The sequence below is a fragment of the Protopterus annectens genome, chromosome 3.part0 (assembly GCF_019279795.1).
Source record: "Protopterus annectens isolate FY-2018-M chromosome 3.part0, PAN1.0, whole genome shotgun sequence".
Lineage (NCBI taxonomy): Eukaryota > Metazoa > Chordata > Ceratodontiformes > Protopteridae > Protopterus > Protopterus annectens.
The window spans coordinates 316,461,876-316,481,424 of NC_056731.1; the positions used below are offsets into that span (position 1 = coordinate 316,461,876).

At 40.6% G+C, this 19,549-nt stretch overlaps 1 protein-coding gene across 1 annotated transcript in view; it reads left to right on the forward strand.

Annotated features, from left to right (window-relative positions):
• The window catches only part of DNAJB6 (DnaJ heat shock protein family (Hsp40) member B6), a 982,130-nt gene extending 970,104 nt beyond the window's left edge, over window positions 1-12,026 (forward strand). Inside the window, exon 8 of the mRNA XM_044065582.1 lies at window positions 8,956-12,026. Within this exon, the coding sequence (XP_043921517.1) occupies window positions 8,956-9,032 (77 nt within the window). The 3' untranslated portion in view covers window positions 9,033-12,026. The remainder of the gene's footprint in view (window positions 1-8,955) is intronic.
• The last annotated feature ends 7,523 nt before the right edge of the window (window positions 12,027-19,549 follow it).

Below are 19,549 nucleotides of genomic sequence, written 5' to 3' on the forward strand. Positions count from 1 at the left end.
AGGGGACACACAAGACTAAGCAGTGGGGGGTTTCCGCACCCAAATCAGGGAGTAGTAAGACCCCCCCCCCTTTATGGAAAACTGTCTCAATTACTTGCTTTTAAAAACTTCCAAGCACTTCCCAACTGAATGCTCCTTTAGGCAGAAAGATTGGTCTGCAGGCCAAAAACTTTGAACTCATTACCCAGGACAAATGGGTTTTAAATATAGTGTCTCGAGGATACAGATTTCACTTCCACACCTTACCAACACCAAGCGGGTGGCCAGATCTACCCCCAAATCAGTGGGCAGAGGCCCAAAATCAAGTACTCCCTCTCTTAAGCATGGAGGCTATTCAGTTGGTACCAGAAGAGGAAAAGGGACAAGGTTTCTATTCAAGACTTTTTCTGGTACCCAGAAAAGGCAATACATGGTGTCCTATCCTGGACCTTTCTTCTCTGAATACCTTTCTGGTGATTCCACAATTCAAGATGCTGACTCTTCATCAGCTGCTTCCTATGCTAGGCAAAGATGCATGGTTGGCAACACTAGACTTAAAAGAAGCATACCTGCACATCCCTATCAGGGAGTCTTGCAGTAGATACCTACGCTTCAACGCAGGCTACATGCACTATCAGTTCTCTGCACTGCCCTTTGGCTTATCTACTGCGCCCAGGGTATTTACAAAGTGCCTAGCTCCAGTCATTGCATTCTGCAGGCAAAGAAATATTCAAATATATCCATACCTGGACGATTGTCTAATTCAGGCAGAAAGCCAGGACATACTTTTGAATCTTCTGGCCTTTGTTCAAAGGGTACTGACTTGTCTGGGGTACACCATAAATGAAAAGAAATCCCGCCTGGTACCCTGTCAACAAATTATATTCCTGGGAGCAAGCTTGAATACAACTTCCCAGATGGCTTTCCTCACGCCAGAGAAACTGACTCATTTGAACAACCTACTTCAAACAAGTGGCCACAAAAACCCAGTTATCTGCAAGGCAAATACTGCAAGCTTTGTGGTTCATGTCCTCCTGCATTCTTTTAATTCCATATGCAAGGCTGCATATGAGGAAACTGCAATGGTATCTCAAAAGCCTCTGGTGTCAGCATTCACAGGATCTAGAAACTATGATTCCTATCATACCTTGCCTACCCCTAGAGTTCCTTTGGTGGGCAGAGGCCTGCCACCAAAACAAGAGACTACCATTCACACTACCCCCTGCCGCCCAAACCTTAACAGATGCATCAGACTATGCATGGGGGGGCTCACCTGGCAGGGAAGTGCATTCAGGGCAAATGGAACCCAAGTCAAATGCACCTACACATAAATCAAAAGGAAATGTTAGCTGTACAGAATACTCTGACAGCCTTCACGGACCACATTCTTCCAGGACAACTAATGGTAAAAACAGACAACACCACGGTCATATGGTACATAAACAACCGGGGGGGGGGTACACACACTTTTACCCCCTCTGCAGACTAGCCATGGTATTGTGGAACACAGCCTTGAGCTACCAAGTGACTCTACAAGCGCAATTCCTGCCAGGAAAACTAAGTACACTGGCAGATGGACTAAGTAGAAACCTCATGGATCCACACGAGTGGAAACTGGAACCAAGGATTTTCAACATGTTGACAAGCAAATGGGGGAGCCCAGATATAGACCTGTTTGCCTCCCCCAGAACCATCAATTGGGCAAAGTTTGCACAAGGATTCCTCACAAACTAGCTTGGAAAGTGGATGCTCTATCCTTCATCTGGAAAAACCTATCAGTTTATGCCTTTCCTCCTCTGCATCTGCTCTCCAATGTACTACTAAAGATCAAACAGGACAAGCCAAGGACGATTTTAATTGCACCAGACTGGCCACATCAACACTGGTACCCCCCTCCTGCGCAGTGTGTCACACTTGACCCCATGACACCTGCCTCAGACTCCTTCCCTGTTGTCTCAGCAGGAGAACCAGATTCTGCACCCTCAGCTGCAAACCCTGAACCTAGCAGCCTGGCTAATTACCTAATCTTTCCTTTACCACCCCTCAGTAAATCAGTGATGGATATCATTTTAGAGGCAAGGAGGTCTAGTACTAGAAAATCTTATGCTGTAAAATGGAAAAGATTTTGTACCTGGAACCAGTCTCAAGGGATGAGCACAGCAGTGCCCAATTTACCTCAGATTCTACAATATTTGGCTGAGATGCTTCATAAGGGCTTGCCCTTTTCCTCCATCAAAATTCATGCCTCAGCCATTTCAGCTCATTATAGCACAGAGCCTCCCCTCTTCTCTCACCCACTGCTTAAGCAGTTCCTCAGAGGGGCCAAAAATTTAGGACCACCGAGGAGAACTCCAACTCCAGCCTGGGACCTTAACTTTGTCTTGGAGAAACTCACTCTTCCTCCTTTCGAGTCAGCTGCTACTGCAGATTTAAAATTCCTTTCCTGGAAAACAGCTTTCCTTTTAGCAATCACTTCTGCAAGAAGGGTATCTGAGTTACAGGCCCTTGTAGCAGTGGAGCCTTTCATCATCTTTCATGCGGACAGGGTGTCCCTCGGAACCAATCCTTCCTTCATGCCCGAGGTGGTATCCAGTGTGGCTCTTAATCAGTCCATTCATTTGCCAACCTTCTTTCCTAACCCACAGAACAAAGGGGAACAGATACTGCACTCCTTATATGTGCACAGACAACTTAGATTCTACTTGGACAGGACTAAACCTCAAAGGAAATCTGAACAACTGCTGGTTGCAGTTGCTGCAGGGACAGAGGGGAAAGCTATTTCAAAGCAAACCATTTCAAAATGGATAGGCCACTGCATTCATTTCTGCTATAAGCACCATGGAAAACCTATCCCACAGGGCATCAGACCCAATTCAACCAGGGCTGCATCTACTTCTGCAGCCTTTCTCAGGGGCATCCCTACAAAGGACAATCCTAGAAGCTGCTACATGGAGTTCTGTACATAATTTCACCAAGCATTATCATTTTCCAATTTTTCTCTAAATCCAGAGCTGGTTTTGCCACTGCAGTCTTGCTGGGCCTTATAGCTGGTCCTAATTCTATTTAAATTCCTCCTTCTAACCTTAGCTTGAGGAATCTACCCAAATGAACTGCAACAGTGAAACAAGAGGAAAATAGTACAGTTGTGTACACTTACCATAAATGTAGATGTTCGAGTGTATTTACTGTTGCAGTCCTGGTTACCCTCCCTCCAGCCCCCTTTCTTCTTTTGGCTATACCTCTACCCTCACTTACTATGCTCAAAAAGCTTTTTGGTGTATTTGATTTTTTGTTGGAGGTATATCCTTGTATTATAGATTATATATGTTATAGATTTAATTAGGGGGGCACCTGAAATCTGGGGCAAGAAAAAATGATGTAATGACGTCGGCTGCGTGTTTTAAACCCCTGACGACCTGACGTCATGGAAGAAGGGACAGCAAATGACACAGTTCCCAAGACTTTGTTAATCAGGCCAACTGAGGGCTACTGCGAGCAGATAACCCAAATGTAATGACTGCAACAGTGAATACACTCGAACATCTACATTTATGGTAAGTGTACACAACTGTACTTTACTGTACCTCATCTGGTGGTGCAGGCGAGGCCTTTATAGCAACATGGGTGAAGTCTGTTGCACAGTGTACTTGCACATCAAAAAATGACTGAATCTCACAAGGCAGGAAGTGAGCCACCTTTTACACACAGTTCTTATTTCCATCTCGTTATTTTCTTATTTGCATTAAGATTTTTTTTAATCTGTTTGTATGTCTCTGAATCTTGCCTCACTTGTATGCAGCCACTGCACGTACTCATTGCATTTAAGTCTAATGACTATGAATGCCACCCAAATAATTCAGACTACAAGCACTGCTATCAGTAAAGTATTTGAGACTGTTTTCTGAAGTGTCTAATTTAAATCCAAATAATTCATACTGTATGGATTTTTTTATAAAATCTGAATATACAAGGAGTTTAAAAGTACATCTGAGTGAGTTCATTTCCTGACACAAGCAAACACTTTTCACCAAATATGTTTCAAGCTGTTTGTTACCAAGGCAAATTTTAGCTTACAATTGCATCTTTCTGCTGTGTGGTCTAAATATAATGATACTCTTAATGATGACATAATGTGGAAAAGAATATGTAAATCTTCAACAGGTTATGCTTCTCTTACTAAACTGTTTGCAGTTATATTCTTAGTAGTGCATGTTATAATCCTGCTACAATAGCCATCTCACTGTTTGGGGGTTAGGGTTCGAGAAAGCAACTAGCAGAAGGCAGAATATGTAAAGCATTTATTCAGTGTGTTCAATGTTTAGTGTACTGATCCGTCTCCCAAGCACTGCAGTTTGACAGGGTAATTAACAGCCATGATCATCATAATGAAAAACAAAATGTGTATAGAGTTTAACTAGTCTTAAGTTCCTTATTCTGGCTAGTTCATCTTCTGTGTCCCATCTCAAAAGAATTATTTCTTTAGTCACAGCCATTTGTTCCCCCAATATTTCTGGCGGAGTACTCTGTAGGGAATTTTTTAAATCTGCCAACTCATTACACTCCCAAAACCTATGTTCCCAGTTAACTTTTTCTTCATCACACCTCCAATATTTGCTATCTACCCGAGGAAAATTTCTTTAAAGGCTGCTTGGAGTATGAAAATACCTATACAAATACTTCCAAGTAAAAATCCTAAACCTGGATTTTGCCGCATACATACTTGGGAGCCACACGCATCCTTCCATTGTTCCCTTGTAAATTGCTTTCTAGCCTGTCTTCCCATTCTTTCTAACCTCATCTGATTGATTATTATAGTTATCATGCATCATTTAGTATGCCCTACTAATCATCCCCTTTTTGACAGCAGCTTCTGACTAAGCACTGTACTAGAGCTGGTCTTTCACTTAGAGCTCCCCTTTTCCTTTGTCTTTACCTATACACTGATGTAAATCCCTGCTAGGAAGGCAATCGTTAAAGAACCGCTATGCATTTCTGAATATTAAAATGTGGTTAGCCACAGTCAGCATTTCACATTTTCTTGAACTGAATTTCCACAGTGCCATACATGTTCCAATTTTTGAAGTGGCCCTCTAGTGCAAGCATAACCAAAACATTCAATATACAGAATTCAGTTGAATAAGCTGTGAGTGCAGATCACTTTAAGCAGTACTTGTAGACTAAATGGAAGTATAAGCAGTGGTAGATGAGATGCAGCTGCTTATAGTCTGAGGCACTGAAAATGACCATTGCAGTACTTGTCAGTTAACTAACCATGATTAAAAGAAAGGTAAAGCAGGTATTTTAAGTAAAGAGCCGTCAGAGAGAAAATGTGCTAATTATCGATACAGTCAGGCAAGCTATGCAGTTTAATGGTACACAAGACCGTTAATAGCATAAGACAAATGTGTACAATGCCGTGAGTTTTTTTGGGTGTCTACGTTACACTGAGTGGCAGTTCTTTAACTGTATTTTTGAAGTCCAGGTTTTACATTTCTTTTGTTGATGACTTCTGGATCAATGAGTTTGGATCAATGAGTTTGAGTGCTCTTCGCAGTTCAAATGCCGGTGTCAAGAAGACTCTCTTATAAAGAGACTTGGGTAATTGTGGGACTGATTAAATTACTACTTTCAGTTTTAGTCATTAAGCAGGCATGGAAATTGAGCAAGAAGGGTGTAGCACATAGCCGCAACAGCCTGTATTCACTAATAACAAGGTGAATGACATTATCTTAACATACAAAAAAAATGAAAATTTTGCTGCATGAGAAGAGCCTGTGCCTGATTGAAAGGGTCCTGTCTGAAGAAACAAGGTGGGATCCTATTGAAGGAATGGTTAGAAGGCATGCACGGTCTTCTGTAGGGTTAGTTACAGGAAATGCTGTTCTGAGCAGTAAAGCACATCCATATAGCAGTTTTTTGCCTTTACTGTATTCCTATGTGCTGGCCTTTGGGTGCACAGTGTTTCTTCTGATTTAGAGAAGTTGGTGTGAAAAAAGTACTGATTTTAAACAAAACGCATCACACAGCATTTATTTACTTTAGTTAAGATGTTTGCATTTAAAAGAAGTCCATATGAGTGCAACAGTTTCATGTTTAAAGAAGTCATATTGTAAAAAAATGTTGAACTCTGATGTGTAGCCAGCAGAAGTACTTTATGTATGTGGATGGTGGTATTAATAAAGAGCATTGCAGCAGCCCTTACGCTGAGTCTTTGGGCTTACTAAGGTTGATGTCTGTAGTAGAGCAGTAAGGCCACTGGCCATGTTGGATCTAAGCTTTTAAGTTCCATAAGACCTTGAGCATTTCATTTTGGTAATGGCTGAAAACAGAGGGTGTTTGTAGGAATAGGGCGAGTTATTTAGCAATGATGTTTGCCTTTAGGATGGAGTGTATGGAGGGTTAGGCTGTTTAGCTTGCTGTGTTTATAAGTGGTGTCACTTAAGATTAAAGTGTCTGTCCAGGGGTAATTAATTGGGAGGAGAGGAGCCTGATCCTCTCTGGAATTGGCAGCAGAGTTATTTACTGCCATTAATTAAACTGGTTTGAAGTTGCCACAGATGGTGCATTACTTAGTCTTGACAAGTACTTCTATGAAGGTTGCATGGCGTATTATATATTTAGACCACATTTTAAGGTTGCTCGTTAATGTTAGTACTACAGGCAACATCTTTTGTCATCCTTGATTCCCAGTCATTCCTACATATGGAGAGTAGGATTGGCAGAAACTCTTCTGGGTAGAAGCTGACAGAGGCAGTCATCTGATTATTGAAAACTGTATTAAACTGTAGAGTGTGGCAAGTGAAGTGGAATCTGCGGCCATGGTAGTCCACATTTTCAGTACAGGGAGTTTTGTTTAAAGGAAACCATCTGCTGATTAGAATCATCCTTAATGGTGGAATGACAGGTTCTTCAGCAGTAGACTGTATGGTAGTCAGTTTTGTAGTCTGATAAATTTGCTGAGAGTTTTAAAAATTCATCCAGCAGAGAGTATTTCCTTGTCTAGTGATCAGTAATTTACAGATTACACCATCAGCTGATTCACAGATCATACATTTGCCTTTGGATACTGCATAACAGTAGAGCTGGTAATGATTAGGATATTGGCACAGGGTGGATTTGTTGATCTATGGTTTTGTAATAATGTTTGTTAAAACTTGGAGAATTATAGATTGAGGTAGGCTAATTGTCACTCATTTGGTATGCACCAGGTGACAGAATGAAACTTGCTTTTCCCATTGGAAGAGGGGCATTTACCTTCCATGCTTACATTTAGGAGGAGAGAACCTTCATCCTGTCTCTGTAGTATAATCTACTCAAATGTTGCTAAACCTTATAGTAATTTTCTTCGGTTTCAATAAAGTTTTATACAGTGTCACAATCCAGACCACAAAGGCATCAGCTAAAAGTCAGCAACTAAGCAACTGAATACTTTGTATATGTTGATAGCAAGCTACTAGGCTATAACTTGGTAAGTTTGCTGTGATATTGTCCAGAATGTAAGGAAAGCTAGTCTTAGAGAGGGATTAGAAGTAGGTGAACACTGACTCGTATGATGACTCAAAGCACCTTTTCTTATGGCGTTGTGCACAACAGCTCTACTTCAAATTCAAATCGCATTTATATTTGAAGCATTAAAATTGCATTCCACATATTTCAGATATTTAACTGTTTACAATTTTTTTTTGCATTGATATCCGTTATTGCACTTCATTATATTGGAGGTGCTTTAATTTACTTTACTCTTGGATAATTGAGTTTAGTGTTGCCGTGCATTGTTTCACGTTATCAGAACTAGTAAAGTGCATTATGTGGCTGGAGCTTATGATGACTGGTAGTTCAGAGTGGAGAGCAGTGGCAGCTAGTGACTTCAGATCAAAAGTGGGCTGCAGGAGACAGCTGAATGGGTGTGGCCAACTACAAAGGGGCGAAGCTATGTGGAAATCGACCCTGATCTTGTTTACCAGTTTACGTAAAATAAGTCACTATTACACATGCTGAATAATCTACCAACATATTAGAAACATTTTAAGCAAACATTCAGTATATAAATAAACCATGTGACACTGAAATCCTTCCATTCTGGGCCAAATGCCTTACTGTTGACCCATATGTTATTTCCATGTTGAGAGAGGTGAGGGAATGTTGTCAGCTGGTCTTCATGTGTAGCTAGTGGGGCCTCTTTTCCCTATACTCATACTTCCTTACCACTCATGAATTTGGGTTGAAGCATGCACATGTTTATCCATGCCACAGCTGTACTTTTACATGCACAGTGCCACTGCAGCCAGCTGTGCCATGCTGCCCTGGGACCCTTTCATTCTGGGAATCTGTCCCCTCCCTTCCTATGCAGTGGCCTCCTCACATCCTTCCCTGAGATGAGTGAGCCATCATCAGCTACTTCCTCCCACCTCCCCTTACTGACTCTTACCAGCCCAAGGCCTGCTTCTTGAACCATCCTTATTCATTAATGAGGCTGGCAGCTTTTTGAGGACTGTCAATGATCTTTTTAGTCCAATACAGTAGTAGTCTTTTCCCCCGTATTAGCACTGGTAAGGAGGTAGTTGTAAAGAAGTACTTACATAATAATGTGCTGCATTCTAGAGAAGTATGCTTCTAATCTGAATTTGCATTGTAATGTATGAATTGAACTTGCTAATGGCAGTATGTGACTGTTTATTTGTTAACCAGGTAGGTTGGTCCGAGGGCGTTGTGTAGCCCATGATCTGAGTCACTGTGGCAAAAACAGTTGATATTTTTAGATTTTTTTCTTTTAAACAAAGTAATTAGATGCTGAACAAACCGTTATAATTTTTATATGGAAGCTGTAATTCTTTAAAAGGAGCTGTTCAGGAAGCTAGCCAGAGTCTTAGATAAGAACACAACGTTTTGGCTTGTGTGTGACATTTGCAGTCTTCATTTTTTTTTGTTTTCTTTTTAAATTTTGGAATGTCTTTAACTGAAGTTTTGTTTCCCTAGGAATCAAAGATAGTGGAAAAAGGAAGAAACCACGACAAAAAGATGAGCACAAGAAGAAGAGATCTAGCAAGTTTTAATTAGTGAGATCCCGTGGCCGACCCTGTTTGCATCATTGCCATCAGTCTTACATTTTGGTGTGAATGAAGCATAATTTAAAACTCATTATTTTTGTTTTCTTAGGATGCATTTAGTAAGATGCACAGTGTAGTTCAAATGGGCAGTGTTAATTCTGGAACTTGGACTTAAAACAGCTGTTAACTGCTTTTCTGTCTGTACCTAAACCTAAAAACAAATAAATTACAATTTTTTTTTATTGCAAAGCAATTTGAAAGTAACCTGTGAAGAATTGACATTCATTACATTTGCGATTCTCAGGCTGTAATTTACACCCAGAAAGAAAAATGCTTCGGTGTTACCAGATGAGGACATTGGTGTACTGCATAGTGCAATAAGTAGTCGTAGTCTCTACTTAACATGTAGAAAAAGTGTTCATTCAAAAGATTTTTTGTGCGAGATTTATTTGTGTAACATTACTGTTTGCAGCCTGTCCCTTCATCTTATTCAGAACAGCTGATTCTCAGAACTGGCAGCATAGTTTGTGAATTTTGCGTCATTGCAAATTTTGATCTGAGTAATTCAACCTTGATTTTAGGCTTAGTAGCAGGTTGTGTCCCTCTGTGGTTTTACTTGCTTGTTATCGGGCACTCTTGAATACTGCTTAATATTCCTATGATTATATTACACAGATTCTTTCACATCTGCATAACGTGGAGATTACTGTGCACATAAATCTATTGATGTGGTCTGTGAAATGTGAAAAATAAGCAACAGTTTTGCAGCATATTTATATTGTAACAGGACCTTGTTTTCAGCTATGTTAAATTGTATCACTTGACGCAATCCACATACCCCCAATTTTGTGCGTGATTCAGAGGAACGTCATTTTGCAAGGCACACTTAAAACATGCTCAGCTCAGGTTTACTTGCGCTGCTTACATTTTATCTGTCAAAGCATAATGTAAAAGCTAAACTTTAGATTCCTTGACTCTTCCCTTTCAGTCATACTTTTGGTGCTACAAGCAAACACACACACACAGAGCACTATATTGCAAATGTGCAAAGAGGAAAAAGGACCCACTTAATTACTCCCTTGAAAATGCGTAGTCCCATTTTTTGACACCAGTGATGCATTTCGTAGTAACTGATAAGTTAGTTGCACACATCCCATTGCATTCTGCTGAGCATTTTTCATGTTGCTTTCACTTTTATTATCTGTGGACCTTCCTATATATGTTGCTGCCTTAGATGCTATAAGGGTAGTTTTTAATGTTTTTGTTCCCCCCCAGAAACACCACCTTAGAGGTTTCCGTGAATTTGTTGTTACTACAGTGTACGGCAAGTTAGTGTGTCATCTGAATAAGCTTATCAGTGTCTTTCCATTTTCTCCACAGTGTTATTTCCTTCGCAGACTAGCATTTCATCCTGTAGGAGTAACTTAAAACTGCTCTCATGGATATTTATTGAAATATTGACTACAAATGCTCCTACTCTGTTGTAGGAGAATGTTCAGGTTATGGATATTCTGTGCTGATTCTTTGCAGTGGGCTACTAGGGTTGGTTACTTTCTTTTGCAGTGCACCTTGTGAACATCATAATGTGATGTTTTTAAATTTCAGCATTCCTTACTTGGTCTTCTGGGTCAGTGATATTTGGCTTGGCCATTGCCAAGCAATGGGGAGGCAAAAGACTTGCATGACTTTCCCAGGTTTTACCAGAAAAATAAGAACGTTTATAATCCTTTGAACCATTTTTCAGATATCAGTTAATGATTCGTAGCAAGAGGAGAGTGTAGTATAATTGTTCACACACACTGTGTTATTATAGTCCATGGATTTTAGTAGTCATAGCATGATTACATGTAAGTTAGGAAGATTGCTTTTTATTTGTATTTTTAATTCCAGTACAGTGCCTCTATTTAGGTGCTGTATGGTTTTTTTTGTTTGTTTCTGTAACATAGTGATTGCAAGAGAAAACAGCATTTGTTTTCTTGTCTTACACATAAGCAATTCATATTTCTTTTCCTAGCATAAGTACTGTTCTGCTTATTTATGCAGCTTGTCTTTAGAAAGTTGGAAATTAACTTATTGTTTTCGTGTTTGTAACTGCTTTCAAGGTTGTGCTTGAAGCACATCTCTTCAGGTGTATTGCAAACACAGCGGGTTAGTAAAGGTAGCAGAAGTGACTCATGAGTACTTCCAACAGCCATTCATAATTCTTTGCCACTTAGCTACACCTTTTCACACACTGACACTTTTATAATGTAAGAACTAAAGTTACATTACTGGTCTGACGTTATTCTACAGACATGGCCAATTCCTATACTGTACATATCTGAGTGTTGAGTATAGACGTAATGCTGTGTAACAGCCATATTCAAGTAATTGTAGTTTCAAGGTTAATATGAAACAGTGTGATTCAGCATACTTTGACTAACTTGAACCTTCTTTAGCTTACTAGAGTTTTATGAGGCATGAAGATGTTAATCATACCTAGATTGCATGAATGTGTGTTGCAGTGGGAGGGGGTGCATTTAAGAGCTGATGGGGTCAAGTCGAGATGCATCAAAACTGGTAATGCTAAAAAAAAAATGAGCACTGTCATCTGTGATCTCATCCTTCCTCAAAACAAAATGCAAGACAAATGCATAGTCAAATGTGTACTCGCCAGAAGCTGAGCAGGCAGTTTAAAAAAAAACAGAAAACATGAATTTTCTCCTCAATAACTTGCATTGGCTTTCTGCTCCAGTGCTATTTGCATTGGTTCACATTTCACAACATGGCACAGATTTTAAATATGTTAAACAGTTATAATCTGCTGTTCTGTGTAATACACACTTGGTTAAATTCTTTTTCCACCCTCAACTGTTAGTATGTGACGTGTGTGTGTTTCAGTTGGTAGCATGGGTTATCTTTGAATGAAGGCAAATATTTGTATTACTGTATGTCTACAGATGAAGAAAATGCAACTTTTTAGTGTTCAATAAAGAGTTTGTGTGATGTACAGTTTCAAAAGGTGGTATATTTTTTAGTTACTCTGAATATTGAGAATTCAGAAATAAGTTTACAGGGTTGGAGGTAACTCTCTGTATAGAAGCTGCTGACTTGGATATATAATTTATGTAAATTTTAAAGTGGTACCTCATTCACATTTACTTATATGGCCATGTTACAGTTTTTTTCAGGCTTGACCTTTATTCAGTTAACTAATCTAAGCTTAAAGTATAGCATACTGTGTATGAATGTTCAATGGTTCAGTAGTATAGAGAACAAACTCAGACCCTGGATAGGCCTTCAAAGAGCTTGCCACTAGTATATCTTTGATTAAATGCCCTATCTCCCATCAAATTATCCAAACCATGTTTAAAGAGGGCAACATAGTTAACCTTTCCAATTCTAAGTGGAATAGAGTTCCACCATCTACTACCAGTGCAAAAGTGAAAGGAATTCTGCAATTCCTTAATTTTACAAACACTGGTTTCTACAGGATATTTTTTTCTAGTAATATCTGATGACTTTATTTATCCTCGCACTAGCACCATAGTTTTTAGAGTGTAAACTTTTATGTGCAACAAGTATCTCCTTGCAAATCTGTATTTAATACTAAAGGGTGATACCTTCAACCTGTTCCTCCTGTAACTCATACCCTTAAAGCTATAACTTGATGGGTAAATACCTGTACTCCTTCCAGTATATCCAGCTGTGAGTTGTTAAACATATAAGCAAACGCACCAGATTCAATTTTTGGCCTTATAATTGCAGTATAAATTGGAATTAGAACATCCTTAACCCTACTCACAAATGTTCTCATTAGATTTCTACTCTCATAATAGCACTGTCTGATAGTTTCTTTTAGGTGTGACTCAAAATTTAATTTATTATCAAACTTTATTCCCAAGTCACTGACAGCATTCATGTCTCTAAGCAAAACAGTTGCTCATTACATAAGGGTAATATGGGTTATTACATACAAAATGAATAACAAGACTTTATACATTAAACTCCATACTATTAGTGGCAACCCACAAATCTAACTCATCCAAATATCCCTAGAAAAATATACGTTGGCCTTTTATACCTGCTGTAACTGAGCCTATTTTAGAATCACTGGCGTATTTACAGAAGCAAAACCTATCAAATGAGGAAAGCATGCCATAAACAAAGCAAAAAGAACCAGGCCCAAGATGGACCCTGAGGCACACTGACATTAATTGATGTTCATATTGAGCAGTGCTGCAGTAACCTTGGCTATCTGAGTTGTGTTCTGCCAAGGATATAACAACCATCCAGCTTCAAAAGATTCAGGGCACCTTCCACACACCCAAACCGTCAGGCAGTTAAAGTTCAGCTGAATAAAATGCAGATGTAGGCACAGAGCCTTTCATAACTTTACTGCTGCTGAAGAGTATGCTCATCTGAGGCTTTCAATGATTGAAGGTTGGCTTGTGCTTTTTTTTGATGAGCAGTTAAGTTCCCTTTTGATAAAAAAAAAAAAAAAAGTTTTATTACTTTCCTTTTCAGGAAAGTTATTTTAACGACAGGAGTGTTGTGTTTTAATGAATTGTCCTGAGATTATAATGTAGTTTTAAATAAAGAGGTTATTTTTTTTCTGTCAGTTAAAAAGTGGTGTGAAGTAACTGAAAGGATTTTTTCTACAGAAAATTTATATTTTATTTTTGTAGGGCTGGCATTATGTTTTAAAGTGCTTTTTTCCAGTGTTTTTCTGTCAAAAAAGTAAATTTTATGGATTAGTAGTGTTTATTGACAGTTGCTGCTTGTCTTCCTAGGAAAGAGGTACCATTTTCAGCTTAACCATGGAACAGACTACTGGTCCCACAGTCTCTCTTCCAGCCACAAAAAAGAAAAAAATTAAGCAAACAACCATTACCACCATAGCAGGTTAGCAATTTGCCACAGCCTCAGGTGGGTGACTCTGCTGTGGCCATTTATAGTACTTCAAACTACTTATCTTTTACCCTGAATCCCTCTGGTTTAGCACCTGCAGCCACTATGGACCGGGGATTAGCCACATCCTGTGTGGCTGTTGGGGTCCCCTCAGTGGGCAAGGGAGAGCGACTCTGGTCAGTCCTGGGAGAGGGAACAGGGAAGGTTTTCCTGTTGTGTTAGAATGCAGTGCCCTTCCCTGGAGAAGCAACTACTGCCAATATTACGCTTGGTCATGTTTTTCCTGTAAAAAAGAAACAAAACCAAACATGTATGTACTTCTCAATTTTTATTTGCATAAGTGTAGTATATTGGGTCTAGCTCATGGTTTAATTCAGGCTTTTGATCTTTCTTGTATCAGTTTCTGATAAAAGAAAGTTGGAGTCCTCCTTTCATAAAGAGATTCAAGATTTTGAATCTGATCAGGAAGATGCAGGATAGTTGCAGTTTTTTTTCCTCAAGATTTCTGATTCAGACTCCGAGGAAAGTTTAGTTTCTGATTCTCCTTGTGAGGGTTTCTCTTTCTGTTTCTCCAAGGCTATTGTTACAATATGCCAATGTTTGCAGTGGGAAAACACTGAGGTTTCTGAGTCCCTCAAAAAATACTACTGAGTTGTTACAGAAGGGTTTTATAGACCCTACACCCATTCCTCCTGTATAAATAGTGATGGATTTGTACATCAAGTCAAATGGCATCAGAAGTACTCTGTCTGGGGGTCTAAACCTCTTCTGCCGCATCAACAGAAAAGTTTGGAGGGAGACCCATATCTGGCAGAGGTTACCGCTGCTCTCAAGCAGACTTCCATCCACATATAACAAAGTTTATCCCTGTCCATATTTAAGTGCAACTTGGATCTTTGAATGGAAACAGAAAGTTTACACAGGACTGCCCCCAGTACTACTAATGGGCAAAGGTAACTCCTGATTGCTTTATCCCATGCATGTATCCCCTCAAACTCTCTGTGGTATAATTTCATTTATTTCTGTTATGGATACTATATAATTATTAATCATGTGATAGGTAAGCCAGTCTCAAACCAAATGGGATAGGTTAATTCAGGAACAAAAAGGAAAATTTGCTAAGCTTAAAACGGCCCTCAGTGGAAACTTGCCTAGTACTTATGAACCTATGAACTTTTGCAACTTTGATTTTTCAGAATTTTGAATTGTCAGGCTCATATGTTAATCTGTTCTGACAAATTGTGAAAGTATGAAAAATGTTTTATTTGAAGTTTCTTCATGCGAGGAAAAATTACCTTTAAATAACTTAATTTCTTCAATTGCACAGGTCACTACTCATTGTTTACAGTGCGTGTATGACTCCGTTGCTACTTCTTCCAGGGCTGTGGCCACTAATACTGTCTTGAGGAGGTTTGCATGACTGCATTCCCAGAACCTCTCAGATGATGATAAAAATGAGAATTTAAATTATTCTGTGGTTAGAGATTGTGTTTGGCCTGTCTGCTGCAGACATGATCCAAGGGATTTTCCATCTCCTCATTCAGTGTTGGCTAAAAAAAAATGCAGTCTCAGCATACAGCTAAACAGATTTTTAAGAAGAAATGGCGGGGGGGGGGGGTTCAAAAAAGAAGTCTTTCCAAGATCAAGGAAAGTCCAACAAGTCTGAACAACTGTTCAAGAAAACTTGTGAACCCATTCCACCCTGGTCTCCCTTTCTTCCAGAAAGCCTGAATCTACATTTTTCTCTTTGACAATAGATAGTTTCAGACAAATGGGTTCTTAAAAATCATTCATCAAGGTTACAGGTGGCAGTGTGAGGACATTCTTCATTTCCAAGGGGTCATTCCTAATCCGCCTGCTCAGACTGTTTTGCTTCCAGTAGTGGTTCATCACATAGAACCAGATGTTCATCGTGTTTCACTGTTGCAGTCATCATTGTAGGGTTCTTCCTGCTGGCAGGCAGCCCTCGGTCGGCCAGAATCCCAAAGTCTGGGTCCGACGTCAGCTGTGTACTCACCCTCCCTGACATCAGAGCACCAGGGGTACAAAGCTCCCAGCCGACGCCATGTTCTCCAGTCTTTCTTGCCGTGCGGTGGAAGCAGTTCACAAGTGCCGGTCGGCTGACTCCTGTTATTTTTGGTGCTTCATACCGAAGACATTCTTCTTTTCAAAGCTAAGTACCCCGTTGCGGAAACTTTTTTCTTGCTCAAGACCGATGTCAGAAAAAGTTAATAATTGTATTTCATGTGGGAAGCAAATACCTCATAAGGATTTTCACTCTTACTGTATTCCTTGTCTAGGCCCTGACCACGACGTAGCTAGTTGTCGGTTTTGTGCTAGATTTAATCAACGTGCTATTAAATGGAGATACGATTTTGCCTTTCATTACTTTGGGAGGCGATTTAATTATAACATGTCATCAGACATGCTTCCGACTACCGGAGTTCATAAAAGGCGCAAGGATAATGATAGGCCTCCGAGGTCCAAATCAGATGACAGTTTACAGTCAGAGCCAGCTGCTGGTTCAGCCATCATCAGTGAGGTGCTTTCGCAGCCCCTGTCATTGGCCATTACAGAACCGCTTGCCAAAACGGACTCCCACGAGGAGCCAACTAGGCCTTCGAATACTCCAGGTGCAGGACTTTCGGATAATGCTCCCTCAAATGGGTCCGGAGCCACTGTGCAGGTACCAGCTTCTGAGGGGGTATTCAGGCCTACGCAACTTCAGGTAAAGGCAAAGGCAAAGACTCCTCCTAAAACAAAGACTCAAGCCCAGGCCTCCTCTGATCTGGGACCTAAATCTCAAAAACAAATGCTTAAAATGGCGGAGGACTTGCTAACTATGATTAGGGGTTCACATCCCCCTCCTGACAAAAGGCCAAGACAAGAATTGGATTATGAATCCTCTGATCAGGCATCTGTCTCTTCAGTGTCTTCCTCTGAACAGGATTATACTTTCCTTCCTTATGAGGATTCTGATGCTGAGGAATCCATTCCTTCAGCTTCTCCTCCTGAGGATTATTCTTTTGGGGAAACTTTACATGATATGAGGGAACATTTTCACTGGGAAGGACAGGAGTACTCTGAATCTAAGAGAAGGCTTAGGGATTTCCTCCTTCTTCTCCAACACAGACCCCTGGCTATTCCTCCTATTTTGGATATTGTGGATGATGTCTTTTCTGAGTCTAATTTAACTCCTGACTCCTTTCCTCCGGCCCCTGCTAAGCCTGATAGATATTACAGAGTCCCTGACTCCCACCAGTTTCTTTATAAAAATCCTACTGCTGATCCAGAAACCATTTCTCAGGGTCCTAAGGGTGTTAAGGCCGCCACTGCTAAGAACCCTATTCCATCAGATAAGGATTCTAGAGCTTTGGAGAGATGGGGCAAAAAGTGTACACTTCTGCTACTTTATCTATTAGGGCTTTAAATTGTCAATTTCATATGTTGAAATATCAGCAATACCTTTTGTCTGTTACGAAACAAAAACTGGGTACCATTTCTGCATGTGCAGACAATAAGGAATTACATGATTTGATGCATGCTACTGAGCAGGTGGGAAAACATACCTTACACTGTGGTTTTGATGCTTTGGAGGCCTCTTGCAGGGCGGCTGCCACTAGCACGGTCATTAGAAGGCATGCTTGGTTAAAGGAACAAAATTTGCCTGATGAAGTGAAAGCAAAGTTACTGGATGCTCTTGTTCAACATAATGTTTTGTTTGGGTCTAAGGCTGAAGAGGTTATAAAGAAAATGGAGGATAAGGTAAAATCCATACAAACGGTAAAGGATTTCTACAAGTTCAGCCTCCTAGATTTAGCAGAAATTGGCCAGCTAAAAATTGGTCCTTTCCCAGCTCAGACAGGCCTCAGAGGTGTAGGTATAGGTGCCCCAGAGGGAGGGCCCAAGCACAGACCTCTTATAGACCTAGACAGTGGAGTGCTTCCACCCCCAGGGGTGGAGAAGATAGGTCTCAACCTTACAGGAAACAGGCTCAATGACTCCCCCTTCATGGCTCCAGGAACCTCTCTCCTGGAAGCTCCTCTGGGTGGAAAACTTTCTCTTTTTTACCAAAATTGGACTTACATAACCCAACACAAGTGAGTTCTGGATGTAGTTTTAAGAGGTTACAAATTCCACTTTCACACCTTACCAAAACCAACAGATGGCCAGACCTACCAAAAACTCAATGGGCAGAGGCATTAAAACAGGTGAGGTCCCTCATGGCTATGAGGGCCATAGAACTGGTTCCAAATTCAGAGACAGGACAAGGCTTTTATTCAAGACTCTTTCTAGTTCCCAGAAAGCAAAATACTGGAGACCCATCCTGGATCTGTCAGTCTTAAATACTTTCCTGGAGATACCAAAGTTCAAAATGCTTACTCTGCAGCAGCTCCTGCCAATGTTGAGCAAAAATGCATGGATGGTGACATTGGATTTAAAGGAGGCTTACCTACACATTCCTATCAGACAGGAGTGCAGAAGATACCTCAGGTTCAAGGCAGGCTCGAAACATTACCAATTCTCTGCGCTGCCCTTTGGCTTGTCTACTGTGCCCAGGGTCTTTACCAAGTGCCTGGCACCAGTAGTAGCTTACTGCAGACTCAAGGGAATTCAAATTTACCCGTATCTGGACGACTGCCTTATTCAAGCAGACAGCAAGGACATTTTACTCCAGCACCTGGAATTTGTTCAGAATCTGCTCAAGTACCTGGATTGATTGTGAACATAAAGTCAAATTTGACACCCACTCAACAGATAACTTTCCTGGGTGCTTTTTTAAACACAACAACCCAGATGGCATTCCTGACATCAGAAAAACAACTACAGCTGGCTTCAACTTTCAAAAGCCTGGCGTTAATGTCTCAGCTAACTGCAAAGAAATTCCTGCAAGCTTTTGGTTACATGGCTTCCTGCATCCTACTCATACCATATGCAAGACTGCATATGAGGAAGATACAATGGTACCTAAAAAGCGTATGGTCCCAGCATTGTCACAGTCTGGAAACAGTGATTGCTGTCTTGCCTTGCCTGCAAAAGGAATTCCATTGGTGGGCCATGGCATGTCTTCAAAACAAAGGGAAAGCCTTAAGTCTACATCCAGCCTACCAAGTGATAACCACGGACGCCTCAGATTATACATGGGGAACCCACTTGCAGGGGAAAGACCTGCAAGGTTTTTGGACAGAGGATCAGAAGCATCTACATATCAATTTAGAAGAGATGTTAGCTGTGCAGAATGCCCTCTTGGCTTTCAGGGATCTTTTACAGCCAGGGCAGCTACTGATACGGACAGACAACACCACAGTTGTGGTACATAAACAAGCAAGGGGGTTCACACTCCTACCCCCTTTGCAAACTAGCCATGACTCTGTGGAACACAGCACTAGCTTGCAAAGTGGACTTACAAGCTCAATTCCTGCCAGGGAAACAAAACACTCTGGCAGACAGCCTGAGCAGGAACCTGTCAGACCCACACGAGTGGATGCTAGACACCCAAATATTCAAGATGATTACAGAAGCCTGGGGCTGCCCGGACATAGATCTGTTTGCATCTCCCCACAACTAGCAGTTACAGACTTTTTGCACAAGGACATATCACAAGCTAGCATGGAAAGTGGATGCTCTCTCAT